Consider the following 25,759-nt stretch of genomic DNA (forward strand, 5'->3'; position numbering starts at 1 on the left):
CTACAGTATATGCCCTAGGTTATGGTTTTAGGCCTACAGTGTTAGCCCTAGGTTATGGTTTTAGACCCTACAGTATTAGCCCTAGGTTATGGTTTTAGGCCTACAGTATTAGCCCTAGGTTATGGTTTTAGGCCTACAGAATTAGCCCTAGATTATGGTTTTAGGCCCTACAGTATACACCCTAGGTTATGGTTTTAGGCCCTACAGTATACACCCTAGGTTATGGTTTTAGGCCTACAGTATTAGCCCTAGGTTATGGTTTTAGGCCTACAGTATTAGCCCTAGGTTATGGTTTTAGGCCTACAGTATACGCCCTAGGTTATGGTTTTAGGCCTACAGTATTAGCCCTAGGTTATGGTTTTAGGCCTACAGTATTAGCCCTAGGTTATGGTTTTAGGCCCTACAGTATTAGCCCTAGGTTATGGTTTTAGGCCTACAGTATTAGTCCTAGGTTATGGTTTTAGGCCTACAGTATTAGCCCTAGGTTATGGTTTTAGGCCTACAGTATTAGCCCTAGGTTATGGTTTTGGGCCCTACAGTATACACCCTAGGTTATGGTTTTAGGCCCTACAGTATACACCCTAGGTTATGGTTTTAGGCCTACAGTATTAGCCCTAGGTTATGGTTTTAGGCCTACAGTATTAGCCCTAGGTTATGGTTTTGGGCCCTACAGTATACACCCTAGGTTATGGTTTTAGGCCCTACAGTATACACCCTAGGTTATGGTTTTAGGCCTACAGTATTAGCCCTAGGTTATGGTTTTAGGCCTACAGAATTAGCCCTAGATTATGGTTACGCCTACAGTATTAGCCCTAGGTTATGGTTTTAGGCCCTACAGTATTAGCCCTATGTTATGGTTTTAGGCCTACAGTATTAGCCCTAGGTTATGGTTTTAGGCCCTACAGTATTAGCCCTGGGTTATGGTTTTAGGCCTACAGTATTAGCCCTAGGTTATGGTTTTAGGCCTACAGTATTAGCCCTGGGTTATGGTTTTAGGCCTACAGTATTAGCCCTAGGTTATGGTTTTAGGCCTACAGTATTAGCCCTAGGTTATGGTTTTAGGTCCTACAGTATTAGCCCTAGGTTATGGTTTTAGGCCCTACAGTATGAGCCCTGGGTTATGGTTTTATGCCTACAGTATTAGCCCTAGGTTATGGTTTTAGGCCCTACAGTATTAGCCCTGGGTTATGGTTTTAGGCCTACAGTATTAGCCCTAGGTTATGGTTTTAGGCCTACAGTATTAGCCCTGGGTTATGGTTTTAGGCCTACAGTATTAGCCCTAGGTTATGGTTTTAGGCCCTACAGTATTAGCCCTAGGTTATGGTTTTAGGCCCTACAGTATTAGCCCTAGGTTATGGTTTTAGGCCCTACAGTATGAGCCCTGGGTTATGGTTTTATGCCCTACAGTATTAGCCCTAGGTTATGGTTTTAGGCCCTACAGTATTAGCCCTAGGTTATGGTTTTAGGCCCTACAGTATGAGCCCTGGGTTATGGTTTTATGCCCTACAGTATTAGCCCTAGGTTATGGTTTTAGGCCTACAGTATTAGCCCTAGGTTATGGTTTTAGGCCCTACAGTATGAGCCCTGGGTTATGGTTTTATGCCCTACAGTATTAGCCCTAGGTTATGGTTTTAGGCCCTACAGTATTAGCCCTAGGTTATGGTTTTAGGCCCTACAGTATGAGCCCTGGGTTATGGTTTTATGCCCTACAGTATTAGCCCTAGGTTATGGTTTTAGGCCTACAGTATTAGCCCTAGGTTATGGTTTTAGGCCCTACAGTATGAGCCCTGGGTTATGGTTTTATGCCCTACAGTATTAGCCCTAGGTTATGGTTTTAGGCCCTACAGTATGAGCCCTGGGTTATGGTTTTATGCCCTACAGTATTAGCCCTAGGTTATGGTTTTAGGCCTACAGTATTAGCCCTAGGTTATGGTTTTAGGCCCTACAGTATGAGCCCTGGGTTATGGTTTTATGCCCTACAGTATTAGCCCTAGGTTATGGTTTTAGGCCTACAGTATTAGCCCTAGGTTATGGTTTTGGGCCCTACAGTATACACCCTAGGTTATGGTTTTAGGCCCTACAGTATACACCCTAGGTTATGGTTTTAGGCCTACAGTATTAGCCCTAGGTTATGGTTTTAGGCCTACAGAATTAGCCCTAGATTATGGTTACGCCTACAGTATTAGCCCTAGGTTATGGTTTTAGGCCCTACAGTATTAGCCCTATGTTATGGTTTTAGGCCTACAGTATTAGCCCTAGGTTATGGTTTTAGGCCCTACAGTATTAGCCCTGGGTTATGGTTTTAGGCCTACAGTATTAGCCCTAGGTTATGGTTTTAGGCCTACAGAATTAGCCCTAGATTATGGTTACGCCTACAGTATTAGCCCTAGGTTATGGTTTTAGGCCCTACAGTATTAGCCCTATGTTATGGTTTTAGGCCTACAGTATTAGCCCTAGGTTATGGTTTTAGGCCCTACAGTATTAGCCCTGGGTTATGGTTTTAGGCCTACAGTATTAGCCCTAGGTTATGGTTTTAGGCCTACAGTATTAGCCCTGGGTTATGGTTTTAGGCCTACAGTATTAGCCCTAGGTTATGGTTTTAGGCCTACAGTATTAGCCCTAGGTTATGGTTTTAGGTCCTACAGTATTAGCCCTAGGTTATGGTTTTAGGCCCTACAGTATGAGCCCTGGGTTATGGTTTTATGCCTACAGTATTAGCCCTAGGTTATGGTTTTAGGCCCTACAGTATTAGCCCTGGGTTATGGTTTTAGGCCTACAGTATTAGCCCTAGGTTATGGTTTTAGGCCTACAGTATTAGCCCTAGGTTATGGTTTTAGGCCTACAGTATTAGCCCTAGGTTATGGTTTTAGGCCCTACAGTATTAGCCCTAGGTTATGGTTTTAGGCCCTACAGTATTAGCCCTAGGTTATGGTTTTAGGCCCTACAGTATGAGCCCTGGGTTATGGTTTTATGCCCTACAGTATTAGCCCTAGGTTATGGTTTTAGGCCCTACAGTATTAGCCCTAGGTTATGGTTTTAGGCCCTACAGTATGAGCCCTGGGTTATGGTTTTATGCCCTACAGTATTAGCCCTAGGTTATGGTTTTAGGCCTACAGTATTAGCCCTAGGTTATGGTTTTAGGCCCTACAGTATGAGCCCTGGGTTATGGTTTTATGCCCTACAGTATTAGCCCTAGGTTATGGTTTTAGGCCCTACAGTATTAGCCCTAGGTTATGGTTTTAGGCCCTACAGTATGAGCCCTGGGTTATGGTTTTATGCCCTACAGTATTAGCCCTAGGTTATGGTTTTAGGCCTACAGTATTAGCCCTAGGTTATGGTTTTAGGCCCTACAGTATGAGCCCTGGGTTATGGTTTTATGCCCTACAGTATTAGCCCTAGGTTATGGTTTTAGGCCCTACAGTATGAGCCCTGGGTTATGGTTTTATGCCCTACAGTATTAGCCCTAGGTTATGGTTTTAGGCCTACAGTATTAGCCCTAGGTTATGGTTTTAGGCCCTACAGTATGAGCCCTGGGTTATGGTTTTATGCCCTACAGTATTAGCCCTAGGTTATGGTTTTAGGCCTACAGTATTAGCCCTAGGTTATGGTTTTGGGCCCTACAGTATACACCCTAGGTTATGGTTTTAGGCCCTACAGTATACACCCTAGGTTATGGTTTTAGGCCTACAGTATTAGCCCTAGGTTATGGTTTTAGGCCTACAGAATTAGCCCTAGATTATGGTTACGCCTACAGTATTAGCCCTAGGTTATGGTTTTAGGCCCTACAGTATTAGCCCTATGTTATGGTTTTAGGCCTACAGTATTAGCCCTAGGTTATGGTTTTAGGCCCTACAGTATTAGCCCTGGGTTATGGTTTTAGGCCTACAGTATTAGCCCTAGGTTATGGTTTTAGGCCTACAGTATTAGCCCTGGGTTATGGTTTTAGGCCTACAGTATTAGCCCTAGGTTATGGTTTTAGGCCTACAGTATTAGCCCTAGGTTATGGTTTTAGGTCCTACAGTATTAGCCCTAGGTTATGGTTTTAGGCCCTACAGTATGAGCCCTGGGTTATGGTTTTATGCCTACAGTATTAGCCCTAGGTTATGGTTTTAGGCCCTACAGTATTAGCCCTGGGTTATGGTTTTAGGCCTACAGTATTAGCCCTAGGTTATGGTTTTAGGCCTACAGTATTATCCCTGGGTTATGGTTTTAGGCCTACAGTATTAGCCCTAGGTTATGGTTTTAGGCCCTACAGTATTAGCCCTAGGTTATGGTTTTAGGCCCTACAGTATTAGCCCTAGGTTATGGTTTTAGGCCCTACAGTATGAGCCCTGGGTTATGGTTTTATGCCCTACAGTATTAGCCCTAGGTTATGGTTTTAGGCCCTACAGTATTAGCCCTAGGTTATGGTTTTAGGCCCTACAGTATGAGCCCTGGGTTATGGTTTTATGCCCTACAGTATTAGCCCTAGGTTATGGTTTTAGGCCTACAGTATTAGCCCTAGGTTATGGTTTTAGGCCCTACAGTATGAGCCCTGGGTTATGGTTTTATGCCCTACAGTATTAGCCCTAGGTTATGGTTTTAGGCCCTACAGTATACACCCTAGGTTATGGTTTTAGGCCCTACAGTATACACCCTAGGTTATGGTTTTAGGCCTACAGTATTAGCCCTAGGTTATGGTTTTAGGCCCTACAGTATACACCCTAGGTTATGGTTTTAGGCCCTACAGTATACACCCTAGGTTATGGTTTTAGGCCCTACAGTATACACCCTAGGTTATGGTTTTAGGCCTACAGTATTAGCCCTAGGTTATGGTTTTAGGCCTATAGTATATGCCCTAGGATATGGTTTTAGGCCTACAGTATTAGCCCTAGGTTATAGCTTTAGGCCTACAGTATTAGCACTAGGTTATGGTTTGAGGCCTACAGTATACGCCCTAGGATATGGTTTTAGGCCTACAGTATTAGCCCTAGGTTATGGTTTTAGGCCCTGCAGTATTAGCCCTAGGTTATGGTTTTAGCCCTACAGTATTAGCCCTAGGTTATGGTTTTAGGCCTACAGTATATGCCCTAGGTTATGGTTTTAGGCCTACAGTGTTAGCCCTAGGTTATGGTTTTAGACCCTACAGTATTAGCCCTAGGTTATGGTTTTAGGCCTACAGTATTAGCCCTAGGTTATGGTTTTAGGCCTACAGAATTAGCCCTAGGTTATGGTTTTAGGCCTACAGTATACGCCCTAGGTTATGGTTTTAGGCCTACAGTATTAGCCCTAGGTTATGGTTTTAGGCCTACAGTATTAGCCCTAGGTTATGGTTTTAGGCCCTACAGTATTAGCCCTAGGTTATGGTTTTAGGCCCTACAGTATGAGCCCTGGGTTATGGTTTTATGCCCTACAGTATTAGCCCTAGGTTATGGTTTTAGGCCCTACAGTATTAGCCCTAGGTTATGGTTTTAGGCCCTACAGTATGAGCCCTGGGTTATGGTTTTATGCCCTACAGTATTAGCCCTAGGTTATGGTTTTAGGCCTACAGTATTAGCCCTAGGTTATGGTTTTAGGCCCTACAGTATGAGCCCTGGGTTATGGTTTTATGCCCTACAGTATTAGCCCTAGGTTATGGTTTTAGGCCTACAGTATTAGCCCTAGGTTATGGTTTTAGGCCCTACAGTATGAGCCCTGGGTTATGGTTTTATGCCCTACAGTATTAGCCCTAGGTTATGGTTTTAGGCCCTACAGTATTAGCCCTAGGTTATGGTTTTAGGCCCTACAGTATGAGCCCTGGGTTATGGTTTTATGCCCTACAGTATTAGCCCTAGGTTATGGTTTTAGGCCTACAGTATTAGCCCTAGGTTATGGTTTTAGGCCCTACAGTATGAGCCCTGGGTTATGGTTTTATGCCCTACAGTATTAGCCCTAGGTTATGGTTTTAGGCCCTACAGTATGAGCCCTGGGTTATGGTTTTATGCCCTACAGTATTAGCCCTAGGTTATGGTTTTAGGCCTACAGTATTAGCCCTAGGTTATGGTTTTAGGCCCTACAGTATGAGCCCTGGGTTATGGTTTTATGCCCTACAGTATTAGCCCTAGGTTATGGTTTTAGGCCTACAGTATTAGCCCTAGGTTATGGTTTTGGGCCCTACAGTATACACCCTAGGTTATGGTTTTAGGCCCTACAGTATACACCCTAGGTTATGGTTTTAGGCCTACAGTATTAGCCCTAGGTTATGGTTTTAGGCCTACAGAATTAGCCCTAGATTATGGTTACGCCTACAGTATTAGCCCTAGGTTATGGTTTTAGGCCCTACAGTATTAGCCCTATGTTATGGTTTTAGGCCTACAGTATTAGCCCTAGGTTATGGTTTTAGGCCCTACAGTATTAGCCCTGGGTTATGGTTTTAGGCCTACAGTATTAGCCCTAGGTTATGGTTTTAGGCCTACAGTATTAGCCCTGGGTTATGGTTTTAGGCCTACAGTATTAGCCCTAGGTTATGGTTTTAGGCCTACAGTATTAGCCCTAGGTTATGGTTTTAGGTCCTACAGTATTAGCCCTAGGTTATGGTTTTAGGCCCTACAGTATGAGCCCTGGGTTATGGTTTTATGCCTACAGTATTAGCCCTAGGTTATGGTTTTAGGCCCTACAGTATTAGCCCTGGGTTATGGTTTTAGGCCTACAGTATTAGCCCTAGGTTATGGTTTTAGGCCTACAGTATTATCCCTGGGTTATGGTTTTAGGCCTACAGTATTAGCCCTAGGTTATGGTTTTAGGCCCTACAGTATTAGCCCTAGGTTATGGTTTTAGGCCCTACAGTATTAGCCCTAGGTTATGGTTTTAGGCCCTACAGTATGAGCCCTGGGTTATGGTTTTATGCCCTACAGTATTAGCCCTAGGTTATGGTTTTAGGCCCTACAGTATTAGCCCTAGGTTATGGTTTTAGGCCCTACAGTATGAGCCCTGGGTTATGGTTTTATGCCCTACAGTATTAGCCCTAGGTTATGGTTTTAGGCCTACAGTATTAGCCCTAGGTTATGGTTTTAGGCCCTACAGTATGAGCCCTGGGTTATGGTTTTATGCCCTACAGTATTAGCCCTAGGTTATGGTTTTAGGCCCTACAGTATACACCCTAGGTTATGGTTTTAGGCCCTACAGTATACACCCTAGGTTATGGTTTTAGGCCTACAGTATTAGCCCTAGGTTATGGTTTTAGGCCCTACAGTATACACCCTAGGTTATGGTTTTAGGCCCTACAGTATACACCCTAGGTTATGGTTTTAGGCCCTACAGTATACACCCTAGGTTATGGTTTTAGGCCTACAGTATTAGCCCTAGGTTATGGTTTTAGGCCTATAGTATATGCCCTAGGATATGGTTTTAGGCCTACAGTATTAGCCCTAGGTTATAGCTTTAGGCCTACAGTATTAGCACTAGGTTATGGTTTGAGGCCTACAGTATACGCCCTAGGATATGGTTTTAGGCCTACAGTATTAGCCCTAGGTTATGGTTTTAGGCCCTGCAGTATTAGCCCTAGGTTATGGTTTTAGCCCTACAGTATTAGCCCTAGGTTATGGTTTTAGGCCTACAGTATATGCCCTAGGTTATGGTTTTAGGCCTACAGTGTTAGCCCTAGGTTATGGTTTTAGACCCTACAGTATTAGCCCTAGGTTATGGTTTTAGGCCTACAGTATTAGCCCTAGGTTATGGTTTTAGGCCTACAGAATTAGCCCTAGGTTATGGTTTTAGGCCTACAGTATACGCCCTAGGTTATGGTTTTAGGCCTACAGTATTAGCCCTAGGTTATGGTTTTAGGCCTACAGTATTAGCCCTAGGTTATGGTTTTAGGCCCTACAGTATTAGCCCTAGGTTATGGTTTTAGGCCCTACAGTATGAGCCCTGGGTTATGGTTTTATGCCCTACAGTATTAGCCCTAGGTTATGGTTTTAGGCCCTACAGTATTAGCCCTAGGTTATGGTTTTAGGCCCTACAGTATGAGCCCTGGGTTATGGTTTTATGCCCTACAGTATTAGCCCTAGGTTATGGTTTTAGGCCTACAGTATTAGCCCTAGGTTATGGTTTTAGGCCCTACAGTATGAGCCCTGGGTTATGGTTTTATGCCCTACAGTATTAGCCCTAGGTTATGGTTTTAGGCCCTACAGTATTAGCCCTAGGTTATGGTTTTAGGCCCTACAGTATGAGCCCTGGGTTATGGTTTTATGCCCTACAGTATTAGCCCTAGGTTATGGTTTTAGGCCTACAGTATTAGCCCTAGGTTATGGTTTTAGGCCCTACAGTATGAGCCCTGGGTTATGGTTTTATGCCCTACAGTATTAGCCCTAGGTTATGGTTTTAGGCCATACAGTATTAGCCCTAGGTTATGGTTTTAGGCCCTACAGTATGAGCCCTGGGTTATGGTTTTATGCCCTACAGTATTAGCCCTAGGTTATGGTTTTAGGCCTACAGTATTAGCCCTAGGTTATGGTTTTAGGCCCTACAGTATGAGCCCTGGGTTATGGTTTTATGCCCTACAGTATTAGCCCTAGGTTATGGTTTTAGGCCTACAGTATTAGCCCTAGGTTATGGTTTTGGGCCCTACAGTATACACCCTAGGTTATGGTTTTAGGCCCTACAGTATACACCCTAGGTTATGGTTTTAGGCCTACAGTATTAGCCCTAGGTTATGGTTTTAGGCCTACAGAATTAGCCCTAGATTATGGTTACGCCTACAGTATTAGCCCTAGGTTATGGTTTTAGGCCCTACAGTATTAGCCCTATGTTATGGTTTTAGGCCTACAGTATTAGCCCTAGGTTATGGTTTTAGGCCCTACAGTATTAGCCCTGGGTTATGGTTTTAGGCCTACAGTATTAGCCCTAGGTTATGGTTTTAGGCCTACAGTATTAGCCCTGGGTTATGGTTTTAGGCCTACAGTATTAGCCCTAGGTTATGGTTTTAGGCCTACAGTATTAGCCCTAGGTTATGGTTTTAGGTCCTACAGTATTAGCCCTAGGTTATGGTTTTAGGCCCTACAGTATGAGCCCTGGGTTATGGTTTTATGCCTACAGTATTAGCCCTAGGTTATGGTTTTAGGCCCTACAGTATTAGCCCTGGGTTATGGTTTTAGGCCTACAGTATTAGCCCTAGGTTATGGTTTTAGGCCTACAGTATTAGCCCTGGGTTATGGTTTTAGGCCTACAGTATTAGCCCTAGGTTATGGTTTTAGGCCCTACAGTATTAGCCCTAGGTTATGGTTTTAGGCCCTACAGTATTAGCCCTAGGTTATGGTTTTAGGCCCTACAGTATGAGCCCTGGGTTATGGTTTTATGCCCTACAGTATTAGCCCTAGGTTATGGTTTTAGGCCCTACAGTATTAGCCCTAGGTTATGGTTTTAGGCCCTACAGTATGAGCCCTGGGTTATGGTTTTATGCCCTACAGTATTAGCCCTAGGTTATGGTTTTAGGCCTACAGTATTAGCCCTAGGTTATGGTTTTAGGCCCTACAGTATGAGCCCTGGGTTATGGTTTTATGCCCTACAGTATTAGCCCTAGGTTATGGTTTTAGGCCCTACAGTATTAGCCCTAGGTTATGGTTTTAGGCCCTACAGTATGAGCCCTGGGTTATGGTTTTATGCCCTACAGTATTAGCCCTAGGTTATGGTTTTAGGCCTATAGTATTAGCCCTAGGTTATGGTTTTAGGCCCTACAGTATGAGCCCTGGGTTATGGTTTTATGCCCTACAGTATTAGCCCTAGGTTATGGTTTTAGGCCATACAGTATTAGCCCTAGGTTATGGTTTTAGGCCTACAGTATTAGCCCTAGGTTATGGTTTTAGGCCTACAGTATTAGCCCTAGGTTATGGTTTTAGGCCTACAGTATACGCCCTAGGTTATGGTTTTAGGCCTACAGTATTAGCCCTAGGTTATGGTTTTAGGCCTACAGTATTAGCCCTAGGTTATGGTTTTAGGCCCTACAGTATTAGCCCTAGGTTATGGTTTTAGGCCTACAGTATTAGTCCTAGGTTATGGTTTTAGGCCTACAGTATTAGCCCTAGGTTATGGTTTTAGGCCTACAGTATTAGCCCTAGGTTATGGTTTTGGGCCCTACAGTATACACCCTAGGTTATGGTTTTAGGCCCTACAGTATACACCCTAGGTTATGGTTTTAGGCCTACAGTATTAGCCCTAGGTTATGGTTTTAGGCCTACAGTATTAGCCCTAGGTTATGGTTTTGGGCCCTACAGTATACACCCTAGGTTATGGTTTTAGGCCTACAGTATTAGCCCTAGGTTATGGTTTTAGGCCTACAGAATTAGCCCTAGATTATGGTTACGCCTACAGTATTAGCCCTAGGTTATGGTTTTAGGCCCTACAGTATTAGCCCTATGTTATGGTTTTAGGCCTACAGTATTAGCCCTAGGTTATGGTTTTAGGCCCTACAGTATTAGCCCTGGGTTATGGTTTTAGGCCTACAGTATTAGCCCTAGGTTATGGTTTTAGGCCTACAGTATTAGCCCTGGGTTATGGTTTTAGGCCTACAGTATTAGCCCTAGGTTATGGTTTTAGGCCTACAGTATTAGCCCTAGGTTATGGTTTTAGGTCCTACAGTATTAGCCCTAGGTTATGGTTTTAGGCCCTACAGTATGAGCCCTGGGTTATGGTTTTATGCCTACAGTATTAGCCCTAGGTTATGGTTTTAGGCCCTACAGTATTAGCCCTGGGTTATGGTTTTAGGCCTACAGTATTAGCCCTAGGTTATGGTTTTAGGCCTACAGTATTAGCCCTGGGTTATGGTTTTAGGCCTACAATATTAGCCCTAGGTTATGGTTTTAGGCCTACAGTATTTGCCCTGGGTTATGGTTTTAGGCCTACAGTATTAGCCCTAGGTTATGGTTTTAGGCCCTACAGTATTAGCCCTAGGTTATGGTTTTAGGCCCTACAGTATTAGCCCTAGGTTATGGTTTTAGGCCCTACAGTATGAGCCCTGGGTTATGGTTTTATGCCTACAGTATTAGCCCTAGGTTATGGTTTTAGGCCCTACAGTATTAGCCCTGGGTTATGGTTTTAGGCCTACAGTATTAGCCCTAGGTTATGGTTTTAGGCCTACAGTATTAGCCCTGGGTTATGGTTTTAGGCCTACAGTATTAGCCCTAGGTTATGGTTTTAGGCCCTACAGTATTAGCCCTAGGTTATGGTTTTAGGCCCTACAGTATTAGCCCTAGGTTATGGTTTTAGGCCCTACAGTATGAGCCCTGGGTTATGGTTTTATGCCCTACAGTATTAGCCCTAGGTTATGGTTTTAGGCCCTACAGTATTAGCCCTAGGTTATGGTTTTAGGCCCTACAGTATGAGCCCTGGGTTATGGTTTTATGCCCTACAGTATTAGCCCTAGGTTATGGTTTTAGGCCTACAGTATTAGCCCTAGGTTATGGTTTTAGGCCCTACAGTATGAGCCCTGGGTTATGGTTTTATGCCCTACAGTATTAGCCCTAGGTTATGGTTTTAGGCCCTACAGTATTAGCCCTAGGTTATGGTTTTAGGCCCTACAGTATGAGCCCTGGGTTATGGTTTTATGCCCTACAGTATTAGCCCTAGGTTATGGTTTTAGGCCTATAGTATTAGCCCTAGGTTATGGTTTTAGGCCCTACAGTATGAGCCCTGGGTTATGGTTTTATGCCCTACAGTATTAGCCCTAGGTTATGGTTTTAGGCCATACAGTATTAGCCCTAGGTTATGGTTTTAGGCCTACAGTATTAGCCCTAGGTTATGGTTTTAGGCCTACAGTATTAGCCCTAGGTTATGGTTTTAGGCCTACAGTATACGCCCTAGGTTATGGTTTTAGGCCTACAGTATTAGCCCTAGGTTATGGTTTTAGGCCTACAGTATTAGCCCTAGGTTATGGTTTTAGGCCCTACAGTATTAGCCCTAGGTTATGGTTTTAGGCCTACAGTATTAGTCCTAGGTTATGGTTTTAGGCCTACAGTATTAGCCCTAGGTTATGGTTTTAGGCCTACAGTATTAGCCCTAGGTTATGGTTTTGGGCCCTACAGTATACACCCTAGGTTATGGTTTTAGGCCCTACAGTATACACCCTAGGTTATGGTTTTAGGCCTACAGTATTAGCCCTAGGTTATGGTTTTAGGCCTACAGTATTAGCCCTAGGTTATGGTTTTGGGCCCTACAGTATACACCCTAGGTTATGGTTTTAGGCCTACAGTATTAGCCCTAGGTTATGGTTTTAGGCCTACAGAATTAGCCCTAGATTATGGTTACGCCTACAGTATTAGCCCTAGGTTATGGTTTTAGGCCCTACAGTATTAGCCCTATGTTATGGTTTTAGGCCTACAGTATTAGCCCTAGGTTATGGTTTTAGGCCCTACAGTATTAGCCCTGGGTTATGGTTTTAGGCCTACAGTATTAGCCCTAGGTTATGGTTTTAGGCCTACAGTATTAGCCCTGGGTTATGGTTTTAGGCCTACAGTATTAGCCCTAGGTTATGGTTTTAGGCCTACAGTATTAGCCCTAGGTTATGGTTTTAGGTCCTACAGTATTAGCCCTAGGTTATGGTTTTAGGCCCTACAGTATGAGCCCTGGGTTATGGTTTTATGCCTACAGTATTAGCCCTAGGTTATGGTTTTAGGCCCTACAGTATTAGCCCTGGGTTATGGTTTTAGGCCTACAGTATTAGCCCTAGGTTATGGTTTTAGGCCTACAGTATTAGCCCTGGGTTATGGTTTTAGGCCTACAATATTAGCCCTAGGTTATGGTTTTAGGCCTACAGTATTAGCCCTGGGTTATGGTTTTAGGCCTACAGTATTAGCCCTAGGTTATGGTTTTAGGCCCTACAGTATTAGCCCTAGGTTATGGTTTTAGGCCCTACAGTATTAGCCCTAGGTTATGGTTTTAGGCCCTACAGTATGAGCCCTGGGTTATGGTTTTATGCCCTACAGTATTAGCCCTAGGTTATGGTTTTAGGCCCTACAGTATTAGCCCTAGGTTATGGTTTTAGGCCCTACAGTATGAGCCCTGGGTTATGGTTTTATGCCCTACAGTATTAGCCCTAGGTTATGGTTTTAGGCCTACAGTATTAGCCCTAGGTTATGGTTTTAGGCCCTACAGTATTAGCCCTAGGTTATGGTTTTAGGCCCTACAGTATGAGCCCTGGGTTATGGTTTTATGCCCTACAGTATTAGCCCTAGGTTATGGTTTTAGGCCTACAGTATTAGCCCTAGGTTATGGTTTTAGGCCCTACAGTATGAGCCCTGGGTTATGGTTTTATGCCCTACAGTATTAGCCCTAGGTTATGGTTTTAGGCCCTACAGTATTAGCCCTAGGTTATGGTTTTAGGCCCTACAGTATGAGCCCTGGGTTATGGTTTTAGGCCCTACAGTATTAGCCCTAGGTTATGGTTTTAGGCCCTACAGTATTAGCCCTAGGTTATAGTTTTAGGTCCTACAGTCTAGACATTAGTTAAAGGCTTTCATCCCTTTTCATGTTGAATTAGACTCCTGTTTGGAATGATTTTCCAGTTAGTCCAGGGTAATCTACAGTATATCTGCAAAACAAATTTAAGGAATTTAAATGTTTCTTGTAGAACAGTTAACCAAGGAAATAAAATGGTGTTTAAAATAGCTCTCATGCCCAGGCAGTTTGAGAACTTCTTGGATGAGTACTTTTTTGTTGTTGTTGCATCCTATGTTCATTTTTTCCCAGTGTGTTAGATGCTAGTATTAATACAGTAGCAGTGTTTTAATGAGAAAAATTGAGAATTAGCCGCACTCCACTCCACAGGTGTGCCCAATGTCCTGTTTAATGGCTGTTTTCCAAATGGCACCCTATTTTCTATTTAGTGCACTACATTTGTACCAGGGACCAATTCCCTTTGTTCATTGAGTTAGATCAGGGTTCTCCAACCTTTTCTCTCAAAAGAAATCCTGAGCCACTCGTATACAAGCAGCATATTGGTAGGCCCAATAGCAATAGCTATTTAGCTCATTTGATGTTCTTTACAATATATTTTCAATGCCCCTCCCTGCCTCTGTTCATAACATTAGATTTTCAATGCCCCTCCCTGCCTCTGTTCATAACATTATATTTTCAATACCCCTCCCTGCCTCTGTTCATAACATTATATTTTCAATGCCCCTCCCTGACTCTGTTCATAACATTATATTTTCAATACCCCTCCCTGCCTCTGTTCATAACATTATATTTTCAATACCCCTCCCTGGCTCTGTTCATAACATTATATTTTCAATACCCCTCCCTGCCTCTGTTCATAACATTATATTTTCAATACCCCTCCCTGCCTCTGTTCATAACATTATATTTTCAATACCCCTCCCTGACTCTGTTCATAACATTATATTTTCAATACCCCTCCCTGCCTCTGTTCATAACATTATATTTTCAATACCCCTCCCTGCCTCTGTTCATAACATTATATTTTCAATACCCCTCCCTGCCTCTGTTCATAACATTATATTTTCAATACCCCTCCCTGCCTCTGTTCTTAACATTAGATTTTCAATGCCATTTTCAGACTTCACTTTCTGAAAGGTTGGAATAAGTAGTGACGCATCGCATGACTCCAAGGTTTTCTCTGTGTGTGTTTTGTTTATGCTGTTTTAGTCTAGTATAGTTGCCTTTGTAACATCAGGTTAAAACATGCTCTGAGTTACAGCACACCTTATACACAGTAGCCTCCAGCGTGCCTTACCTTTGTGAAAAGGGAGTCTGTGTACAGTATGTCCACACCGGTATGAAACATAGTTAGTTGTACAAACGGGCGTGTTTTAAAAAACGCCCTCAGCTTTTCTTCACAGTGATTTTGTATGGTCGTTGTGTGGAGAGAGAAGAGAAACCTTGAGGCTGCTGTGCTGTGTGGAGTATCTTGACTTGAGTTGTATTTGTTTCTGGTTAACTTGTTCTACTGACACAACAAGGCCTTTCTGACTGGAATGTTCCCCCTCACTATGTTCCCTCTTTCGGGTCTGTCCCAAATGGTACCCTATTCCCTATATAGTGCACTACGTGGACTCTGGTCAAAAGTAGTGCAATATGTACAGAATAGGGTGCCATTTGGGACGCAGCTTCCTTAACTCCTCACTCGCCCTCTAGCAGCTTGTCAATCAGTGCAGGTGTCCTCCTACTCAGCACCTCAACTATATCAGAACCTAGAGCCCTCTTTCTCTCTCTCTCTCGCTGTCTGTCTTTCTCTTGCTGTCTCTCTCTCTCTCTCTCGCTGTCTCTCTCTCTCGCTGTCCCTCTCGCTGTCCCTCTCTCAATTAAATTATTATTATTGGCATGGGAAACAAGTGAAATAGATAATAAACAAAAGTGTAAACACTACACTTACAAAAGTTTCAAAGAAATAGAGACATTTCAAATTTCATATTATGTCAATACATAGTGTTGTCACGATGTGCAAATAGTTAATCTACAAAAGAGAAAATAAATAAACATAAATATGGGTTGCATTTACAGTGGTGATTGTTCTTCACTGGTCACAAATCCTGCTGCTGTGATGGCACACTGTGGTATTATCAAACTTGGATTTGTTTTCAAATTCTTTGTGGATCTGTGTAATCTGAGGGAAATATGTGTCTCTAATATGGTCATACATTGGGCAGGAGGTTAGATAGTGCAGCTCAATTTCCACCTCATTTTGTGGGCAGTGTGGACATAACCTGTCTTGTCTTGAGAGCCATGTCTCATAGGGCACTACTACTGTTGGCCAAGGCCTCTAGGGCTCTGCACAAAACGAGTAGGGAGGAGGGTGCTGTTTTGGACACAGTCCAGTCATGTGGTTGTTGTGGGTTACTGTGTGTGGCTGTAGTGTACAGTTGTGGCCAAACGTTTTGAGAATGACACAAATATACAGTGCCTTGCGAAAGTATTCGGCCCCCTTGAACTTTGCGACCTTTTGCCACATTTCAGGCTTCAAACATAAAGATATAAAACTGTATTTTTTTGTGAAGAATCAACAACAAGTGGGACACAATCATGAAGTGGAACGACATTTATTGGATATTTCAAACTTTTCAAACTTTTTTAACAAATCAAAAACTGAAAAATTGGGCGTGCAACATACCCCTTTAATTTCAGTGCAGCAAACTCTCTCCAGAAGTTCAGTGAGGATCTCTGAATGATCCAATGTTGACCTAAATGACTAATGATGATAAATACAATCCACCTGTGTGTAATCAAGTCTCCGTATAAATGCACCTGCACTGTGATAGTCTCAGAGGTCCGTTAAAAGCGCAGAGAGCATCATGAAGAACAAGGAACACACCAGGCAGGTCCGAGATAACTGTTGTGAAGAAGTTTAAAGCCGGATTTGGATACAAAAATATTTCCCAAGCTTTAAACATCCCAAGGAGCACTGTGCAAGCGATAATATTGAAATGGAAGGAGTATCAGACCACTGCAAATCTACCAAGACCTGGCCGTCCCTCTAAACTTTTAGCTCATACAAGGAGAAGACTGATCAGAAATGCAGCCAAGAGGCCCATGATCACTCTGGATGAACTGCAGAGATCTACAGCTGAGGTGGGAGACTCTGTCCATAGGACAACAATCAGTCGTATATTGCACAAATCTGGCCTTTATGGAAGAGTGGCAAGAAGAAAGCCATTTCTTAAAGATATCCATAAAAAGTGTCGTTTAAAGTTTGCCACAAGCCACCTGGGAGACACACCAAACATGTGGAAGAAGGTGCTCTGGTCAGATGAAACCAAAATTGAACTTTTTGGCAACAATGCAAAACGTTATGTTTGGCGTAAAAGCAACACAGCTCATTACCCTGAACACACCATCCCCACTGTCAAACATGGTGGTGGCAGCATCATGGTTTGGGCCTGCTTTTCTTCAGCAGGGACAGGGAAGATGGTTAAAATTGATGGGAAGATGGATGGAGCCAAATACAGGACCATTCTGGAAGAAAACCTGATGGAGTCTGCAAAAGACCTGAGACTGGGACGGAGATTTGTCTTCCAACAAGACAATGATCCAAAACATAAAGCAAAATCTACAATGGAATGGTTCAAAAATAAACATATCCAGGTGTTAGAATGGCCAAGTCAAAGTCCAGACCTGAATCCAATCGAGTGGAATGAACTGAAAACTGCTGTTCACAAATGCTCTCCATCCAACCTCACTGAGCTCGAGCTGTTTTGCAAGGAGGAATGGGAAAACATTTCAGTCTCTCGATGTGCAAAACTGATAGAGACATACCCCAAGCGACTTACAGCTGTAATCGCAGCAAAAGGTGGCGCTACAAAGTATTAACTTAAGGGGGCTGAATAATTTTGCACGCCCAATTTTTCAGTTTTTGATTTGTTAAAAAAGTTTGAAATATCCAATAAATGTCGTTCCACTTCATGATTGTGTCCCACTTGTTGTTGCTTTTTCACAAAAAAATACAGTTTTATATCTTTATGTTTGAAGCCTGAAATGTGGCAAAAGGTCGCAAAGTTCAAGGGGGCCGAATACTTTCGCAAGGCACTGTACATGGGAGTGTACTCCAAGGGAGTGGACTCACTCACCATTTTGCCTAAGAACACAGCCATGAATAAAGAATGGTACCAACACATCCTCCAAGAGCAACTTCTCCCAACCATCCAGGAACAGTTTGGTGACAAACAATGCCTTTTCCAGCATGATGGAGCACCTTGCCATTAGGCAAAAGTGATAACTAAGTGGCTCGGGGAACAAAACATCGATATCCATGGCCAGGAAACTCTCCAGACCTTAATCCCATTGAGAACTTGTGGTCAATCCTCAAAGGCAGGTGGACAAACAAAAACCCACAAATTCTGACAAACTCAAAGCATTGATTATGCAATGGGCTGCCATCAGTCAGAAGTTAATTGACAGCATGCCAGGGAGGATTGCAGAGGTCTTGAAAAAGAAGGGTCAACACTGCAAATATCAGTAATTCATGTAATTGTCAATAAAAGCCTTTGACACGTATGAAAAGCTTGTAATTACACTTAAAAATTCCATAGTAACATCCGACAAAAATATCTAATATCTAAAACCTTTGGTCACGACTGTAGATCAGAAAGGTACTGTGGTAGAATACTGGTTTTAACTAGTGAACACTATGTTCATTAGGTTGTTAGTAGTGATCCTCATTTCCACGTTTTAATGGAGTAATAAGCTTATGATGTAACCCAGTGGAACCAGGGTAACAAGGTGACTTAATGGATCTGTGGTATATAATGGATGTGTGGTATATAATGGATGTGTGGTATGTGATGGATGTGTGGTATATAATGGATGTGTGGTATATAATGGATGTGTGGTATATAATGGATGTGTGTTATATAATGGATGTGTGGTATATAATGGATGTGTGGTATATAATGGATGTGTGGTATATAATGGATGTGTGGTATATAATGGATCTGTGGTATATAATGGCTGTGTGGTATATAATGGATCTGTGGTATATAATGGATGTGTGGTATATAATGGATGTGTGGTATATAATGGATGTGTGGTATATAATGGATCTGTGGTATATAATGGCTGTGTGGTATATAATGGATGTGTGGTATATAATGGGCGTGTGGTATATAATGGATGTGTGGTATATAATGGATGTGTGGTATATAATGGATGTGTGGTATATAATGGATGTGTGGTATATAATGGATGTGTGGTATATAATGGATGTGTGGTATATACTGGATCTGTGGTATATAATGGCTGTGTGGTAACTAATGGATCTGTGGTATATAATGGATGTGTGGTATATAATGGATGTGTGGTATATAATGGATGTGTGGTATATAATGGATGTGTGGTATATAATGGATGTGTGGTATATAATGGATGTGTGGTATATAATGGATGTGTGGTATATAATGGATCTGTGGTATATAATGGCTGTGTGGTATATAATGGATGTGTGGTATACAATATATGTGTGGTATATAATGGATGTGTGGTATATGTGTGGTATATAATGGATGTGTGGTATATAATGGATGTGTGGTATATAATGGATGTGTGGTATATACTGGATGTGTGGTATATAATGGATGTGTGGTATATAATGGATGTGTGGTATATGCGTGGTATATAATGGATGTGTGGTATATACGTGGTATATAATGGATGTGTGGTATATCATGGATGTGTGGTATGTGTGGTATATAATGGATGTGTGGTATATGTGTGGTATATAATGGATGTGTGGTATACAATATATGTGTGGTATATAATGGATGTGTGGTATATGTGTGGTATATACTGGATGTGTGGTATATAATGGATGTGTGGTATATAATGGATGTGTGGTATATACTGGATGTGTGGTATATAATGGATGTGTGGTATATAATGGATGTGTTGTATATAATGGATGTGTGGTACATGTGTGGTATATAATGGATGTGTGGTCTATAATGGATGTGTGGTCTATAATGGATGTGTGGTATATAATGGATGTGTGGTATATAATGGATGTGTGTTATATAATGGATGTGTGGTATATAATGGCTGTATATAATGGATGTGTGGTATATAATGGGCGTGTGGTATATAATGGATGTGTGGTATATAATGGATGTGTGGTATATACTGGATGTGTGGTATATAATGGATGTGTGGAATATAATGGATGTGTTGTATATAATGGATGTGTGGTACATGTGTGGTATATAATGGATGTGTGGTCTATAATGGATGTGTGGTCTATAATGGATGTGTGGTATATAATGGATGTGTGGTATATAATGGATGTGTGGTATATAATGGATGTGTGGTATATAATGGCTGTGTGGTATATAATGGATGTGTGGTATATAATGGATGCGTGGTATATCATGGATGTTTGGTATATAATGGATGTGTGGTATATGCGTGGTATATAATGGATGTGTGGTATATAATGGATGCGTGGTATATAATGGATGTTTGGTATATAATGGATGTGTGGTATATAATGGATGTGTGGTATATAATGGATATGTGGTATATAATGGATGCGTGGTATATAATGGATGCGTGGTATATAATGGATGCGTGGTATATAATGGATGTGTGGTATATAATGGATGTGTGGTATATGTGTGGTATATACTGGATGTGTGGTATATAATGGATGTGTGGTATATAATGGATGTGTGGTATATACTGGATGTGTGGTATATACTGGATGTGTGGTATATAATGGATGTGTGGTATATAATGGATGTGTGGTATATGCGTGGTATATAATGGATGTGTGGTATATACGTGGTATATAATGGATGTGTGGTATATCATGGATGTGTGGTATGTGTGGTATATAATGGATGTGTGGTATATGTGTGGTATATAATGGATGTGTGGTATACAATATATGTGTGGTATATAATGGATGTGTGGTATATGTGTGGTATATACTGGATGTGTGGTATATAATGGATGTGTGGTATATAATGGATGTGTGGTATATACTGGATGTGTGGTATATAATGGATGTGTGGTATATAATGGATGTGTTGTATATAATGGATGTGTGGTACATGTGTGGTATATAATGGATGTGTGGTCTATAATGGATGTGTGGTCTATAATGGATGTGTGGTATATAATGGATGTGTGGTATATAATGGATGTGTGTTATATAATGGATGTGTGGTATATAATGGCTGTATATAATGGATGTGTGGTATATAATGGGCGTGTGGTATATAATGGATGTGTGGTATATAATGGATGTGTGGTATATACTGGATGTGTGGTATATAATGGATGTGTGGAATATAATGGATGTGTTGTATATAATGGATGTGTGGTACATGTGTGGTATATAATGGATGTGTGGTCTATAATGGATGTGTGGTCTATAATGGATGTGTGGTATATAATGGATGTGTGGTATATAATGGATGTGTGGTATATAATGGATGTGTGGTATATAATGGCTGTGTGGTATATAATGGATGTGTGGTATATAATGGATGCGTGGTATATCATGGATGTTTGGTATATAATGGATGTGTGGTATATGCGTGGTATATAATGGATGTGTGGTATATAATGGATGCGTGGTATATAATGGATGTTTGGTATATAATGGATGTGTGGTATATAATGGATGTGTGGTATATAATGGATATGTGGTATATAATGGATGCGTGGTATATAATGGATGCGTGGTATATAATGGATGCGTGGTATATAATGGATGTGTGGTATATAATGGATGTGTGGTATATAATGGATGTGTGGTATATAATGGATGCGTGGTCTATAATGGATATGTGGTATATAATGGATGTGTGGTATATAATGGATCTGTGGTATATAATGGATGTGTGGTATATAATGGATGTGTGGTATATAATGGATGTGTGGTATATAATGGATGCGTGGTATATAATGGATATGTGGTATATAATGGATGCGTGGTGGGTAATGACCCACTTCACATTCTAGCCATTGTAATGATTTGTGTAAATCAAATTGTTAATAACTAATTGTTTTGTTTTGCTTTTCTTTGAGGTGTGACCTTCAGGTTCTTGTAGGATTCAGGATTGTGTTTTATTTAGCCTAGCTAACCTATCTTGGGCATTCCATTGTATTGTACTGTGTGTGTGTGTTGGGTTCATCCGTGTGTGTATGTCCGTCCGCGTGTGTGTCTGTATGTGTGTCTTTAGGAGGAGCTGGTTGTGAACCACATGGTGTGTAAGATGGTGGAGAACGTGTGTACCCCGGCGTCTCACTACGCCCAGGGCTTCATCACCGGGGAGATAGGCCCCATGCTCTGGTACCTGTTCACACACTCCAGTGTCGACTCACTACGCGTCAGCGCCATCTCAGTAAGTACAAACTCAATACACTAACCGGGGAAATCTGAACTCACTCACTCACTACAATATTTCACTTTCATTTGTGATTGAAGTAGAGATACTGTGTACTGATGAAATACCACTGGATGGATTAGGTCCATGTATATAACCTGCATTGGGACTAATAGGTCCATGTATATAACCTGCATTGGGACTAATAGGTCCATGTATATAACCTGCATTGGGACTAATAGGTCCATGTATATAACCTGCATTGGGACTAATAGGTCCATGTATATAACCTGCATTGGGACTAATAGGTCCATGTATATAACCTGCATTGGGACTAATAGGTCCATGTATATAACCTGCATTGGGACTAATAGGTCCATGTTTATAACCTGCATTGGGACTAATAGGTCCATGTATATAACCTGCATTGGGACTAATAGGTCCATGTTTATAACCTGCATTGGGACTAATAGGTCCATGTATATAACCTGCATTGGGACTAATAGGTCCATGTATATAACCTGCATTGGGACTAATAGGTCCATGTATATAACCTGCATTGGGACTAATAGGTCCATGTATATAACCTGCATTGGGACTAATAGGTCCATGTATATAACCTGCATTGGGACTAATAGGTCCATGTTTATAACCTGCATTGGGACTAATAGGTCCATGTATATAACCTGCATTGGGACTAATAGGTCCATGTTTATAACCTGCATTGGGACTAATAGGTCCATGTATATAACCTGCATTGGGACTAATAGGTCCATGTATATAACCTGCATTGGGACTAATAGGTCCATGTATATAACCTGCATTGGGACTAATAGGTCCATGTATATAACCTGCATTGGGACTAATAGGTCCATGTATATAACCTGATTGAGTTTGTCTGACACAAAGAAACCAATGCAATAGTCCCAAATGTACAAACCCTGCCTATCCGGCACTTTTAGAAGCCAGATGTGTTTGAAAGAGAACTTGATGATGACTGAGGCCTTCCTGTGTTATTAACTTCATACAGGCCCTGTGCAGAATCACCCGCCTCTCAGCCAGTGCCTTCCACAGTGTGATTGACCAAGGTGGGGCTGCCAGCCATCTTAGCCAGCCTGGTGTCGGGGATCAGCCGTGTCCAGCAGCACATACTCACCATGTTCTCTGCCATGCTGGCGTCAGGGGCCCACGCCCAGCTACACAGACTAGTCCAGGAGCGGGTATGTAGGATACTGTAGTGTAACACCTTGTTAAACACCAACAGTCCTAAATGCTACCCTATTCCCTACATGACTCTCGAGTGGCGCAGTGGTCTAAGGCACTGCATCTCAGTGCAAGACGCGTCACTACAGACCCTGGTTCGAATCCAACTGATTGGGAGTCACATAGGATGGTGCACAATTGGCCCAGCGTCATCCTGGTTTGGCCGGTGTAGGCCATCATTGTAAATAAGAATTTGTTCTTAACTGACTTGTCTAGTTAAATAAAGGTTAAAAATAAAATTGTGCACTACTTTTGACCCTATGGGCCCTGGGCAAAGGTAGTGCACTATAGGGAATAGGGTGCCATTTGGGACGCAGAAAATGAAAGAACAACTATAGCCCCTCCTTCATTCAACTGTCACTGTGAGGCTAAGAGTGTGGCCCGTGCCATAGCTGTATGGTATTGGTGTTGTCTCTGTGTGGACATGTTTCAGCCCTGTGCCATCTTCTTCAGCACTAAACATCTCATCTGGCCCGGCACCGCCGCCCTCTCCCTAACCTCTGACAGATAATTGGCCATTATCGGCTTGTGCTGCTAGTTCCAGCCAACACAGGAGATGAATCCCATCTCCTCTCCTCTTCTTCTCCTCTCTCCTCTCCATCTCCCTCTATCTTTAATCCTCTGGCCCAGTTAGGGTTAGTTGTAAGTATGAACAAATAATGGAATATAAATCTCTCCCAACGGAACACATGCAGCCAAAGCCAGATAAGATGCAGATAAGAAAGAGAAAGATTTGTCTGCATGTGATGTCTAGTCTGTCTCAGGGCCTCACCAACTGGGATGGGAGAGAATCATTTTCTTCAAAGAGAGGAGTTCTCTTATTTCCTGAGGTTGACTTGACTCCCAGTCACTGAGACTTGAACAAACATGCCTTATTCCTACTGATGATTATCTTTAAATATTCATCTTGCTTTCAGGATTCTCCACTAAGAGGGGCAGTACTGTTTTGTAATAGCAGCAGGATTGTTAATGCAAAAACAAGGCCCTCCCTCCCTGTAAAGTTCCTATAGACACAAATGAGCCGGTGAAAGTGATTTAAGAAGGTACTGTACATCGCTGCCTTCAAGGTTCTGTGAGATTACCATTGGTCATTTAGTTTGACCTGAATGAATCTACATGTCCATTTCCAATGTAACTTGGGAAAACAAGTCTTTGAGTGCATACAACTTACTGCGTCACCTTTGCACCAATTATAAAATGCTATACATTTTCCTCATTAATTCCCTTGACAAATAGAAGTCCGGAAAGCCTTGTTTATTCATGCATTGTCTTTGCATAAATGTTTTATTTCAATGAATCTCTAAGCAACTCCACTAATTGGGGAAGGAGCTGCAACAATCTTCTAGTGCAGCTTGGAATACTGTTGATGTAATTACAGTTTATGCAGCAGGGTAGACCAGAGGCTTTTGAAATGAATTAACTCAACTGCTCACACACAACCACAGCCAGTATTTAATCACAGTATTTAGGAGTGTTCATGTCTGTCTTACTTCTGCTGTCCTTTTCCATTTTCCTCCTGATTGTGAAAGTTAATCAATTCTGACTAATTTGCTGCCCAGTAAATAGCGCTGAGCCTATCAGTCCTATTAACCTATGGTTTTATGATAAGTGTATTCTTTTGGAGAGGCTGTCGTTTCCACCCTCCCAGCACCTTCCAGACAGTGTAAGTGATAACACCTGTAGCAGCCCACAGGGAGCCTTCCGGGTTAATGTCAGTATCAGGTCAACACTATAGCTGGCTCTACTGGTCAGCTAATACTCAGTTTCAGGTCAACACTATAGCTGGCTCTACTGGTCAGCTAAGACTCAGTGTCAGGTCAACACTATAGCTGTCTCTACTGGTCAGCTAAGGCTTAGCTAACCCCACTTGACTCCATTACAGTTGAGCATGTCTTAAAGGGATAGTTCTGACTTAACCTTGTGTGTTGTTTCATCCAAATCATTTTAAAATGTGGCTGTTTTTTAGGGAAATTCCAGAATCTGCTGGCTAGCATTTTTTGTTATTGTAGGTAGCAATGATAATCAAATGGATTGTATCATAACGCCAAAACAGTGAACCCTCCCTTTAATGTAGTGGCTGTCTGTCATTACAGGACTTTGTGGTGAAGATAATGCGTTCACTGGAGAGCCCGTCCTCTGTCATCAGAGCCAAGGCCTTCCTGGTTCTCCTTCAGGTCCTCTGCAGCAACAGGGACATGCTGCTACTCTGCTGCAACTCTAGGTATGGACACGTCTACTACACATTCACTCTCTCTCACACACACACACACGCACACGCGCGCGCTAGCACACACACCTACACGAAGGAGATGGCTGATGTTTTATGATCCCGTAACCAATTGTGCTATTGTGTATGTTTTTTCACGTTATTTGTATGTATTTTGTACATAATGTTTCTGCCACCGTGTCTTCTGACCAAAAAGAGCTTGCAGATATCATGACAGTGATTACTCACCCCGTACTGGAGGAATACCTTTTGTTCAACGAGTCGGACGGGAAAGATTTACTTCAGACGCCCGACAAGGCCCTCATCCCCGTCATTCGCAGGAGTAAGAGACTGCGGTATCGTGGACGAAGATCCGTATGCCTTTTTAGGATCCGATGCCGAGAGGGTAGTCTACCTTTACCATTGGTCCTATTAGCCAACGTACAATCAAGTGATAATAAAATAGACGAACTACGATCACGTATATCCTACCAACGCGACATTAAAA

General features: G+C 42.2%; 1 protein-coding gene across 1 annotated transcript in view; it reads left to right on the plus strand.

Annotated features, from left to right (window-relative positions):
• The window catches only part of LOC109884947 (serine/threonine-protein kinase ULK4-like), a gene marked incomplete at both ends in the record, with an annotated part of 98,716 nt that overhangs the window by 17,554 nt on the left and 55,403 nt on the right, over positions 1–25,759 (plus strand). Inside the window, 4 exon segments of the mRNA XM_031817319.1 lie at positions 21,639–21,800; positions 22,813–22,866; positions 22,868–23,002; positions 25,139–25,266. Of these exon segments, the coding sequence (XP_031673179.1) occupies positions 21,639–21,800; positions 22,813–22,866; positions 22,868–23,002; positions 25,139–25,266 (479 nt within the window).

Source organism: Oncorhynchus kisutch, unplaced genomic scaffold (assembly GCF_002021735.2).
Source record: "Oncorhynchus kisutch isolate 150728-3 unplaced genomic scaffold, Okis_V2 scaffold987, whole genome shotgun sequence".
In the NCBI taxonomy this organism is placed as follows: Eukaryota; Metazoa; Chordata; class Actinopteri; order Salmoniformes; family Salmonidae; genus Oncorhynchus; species Oncorhynchus kisutch.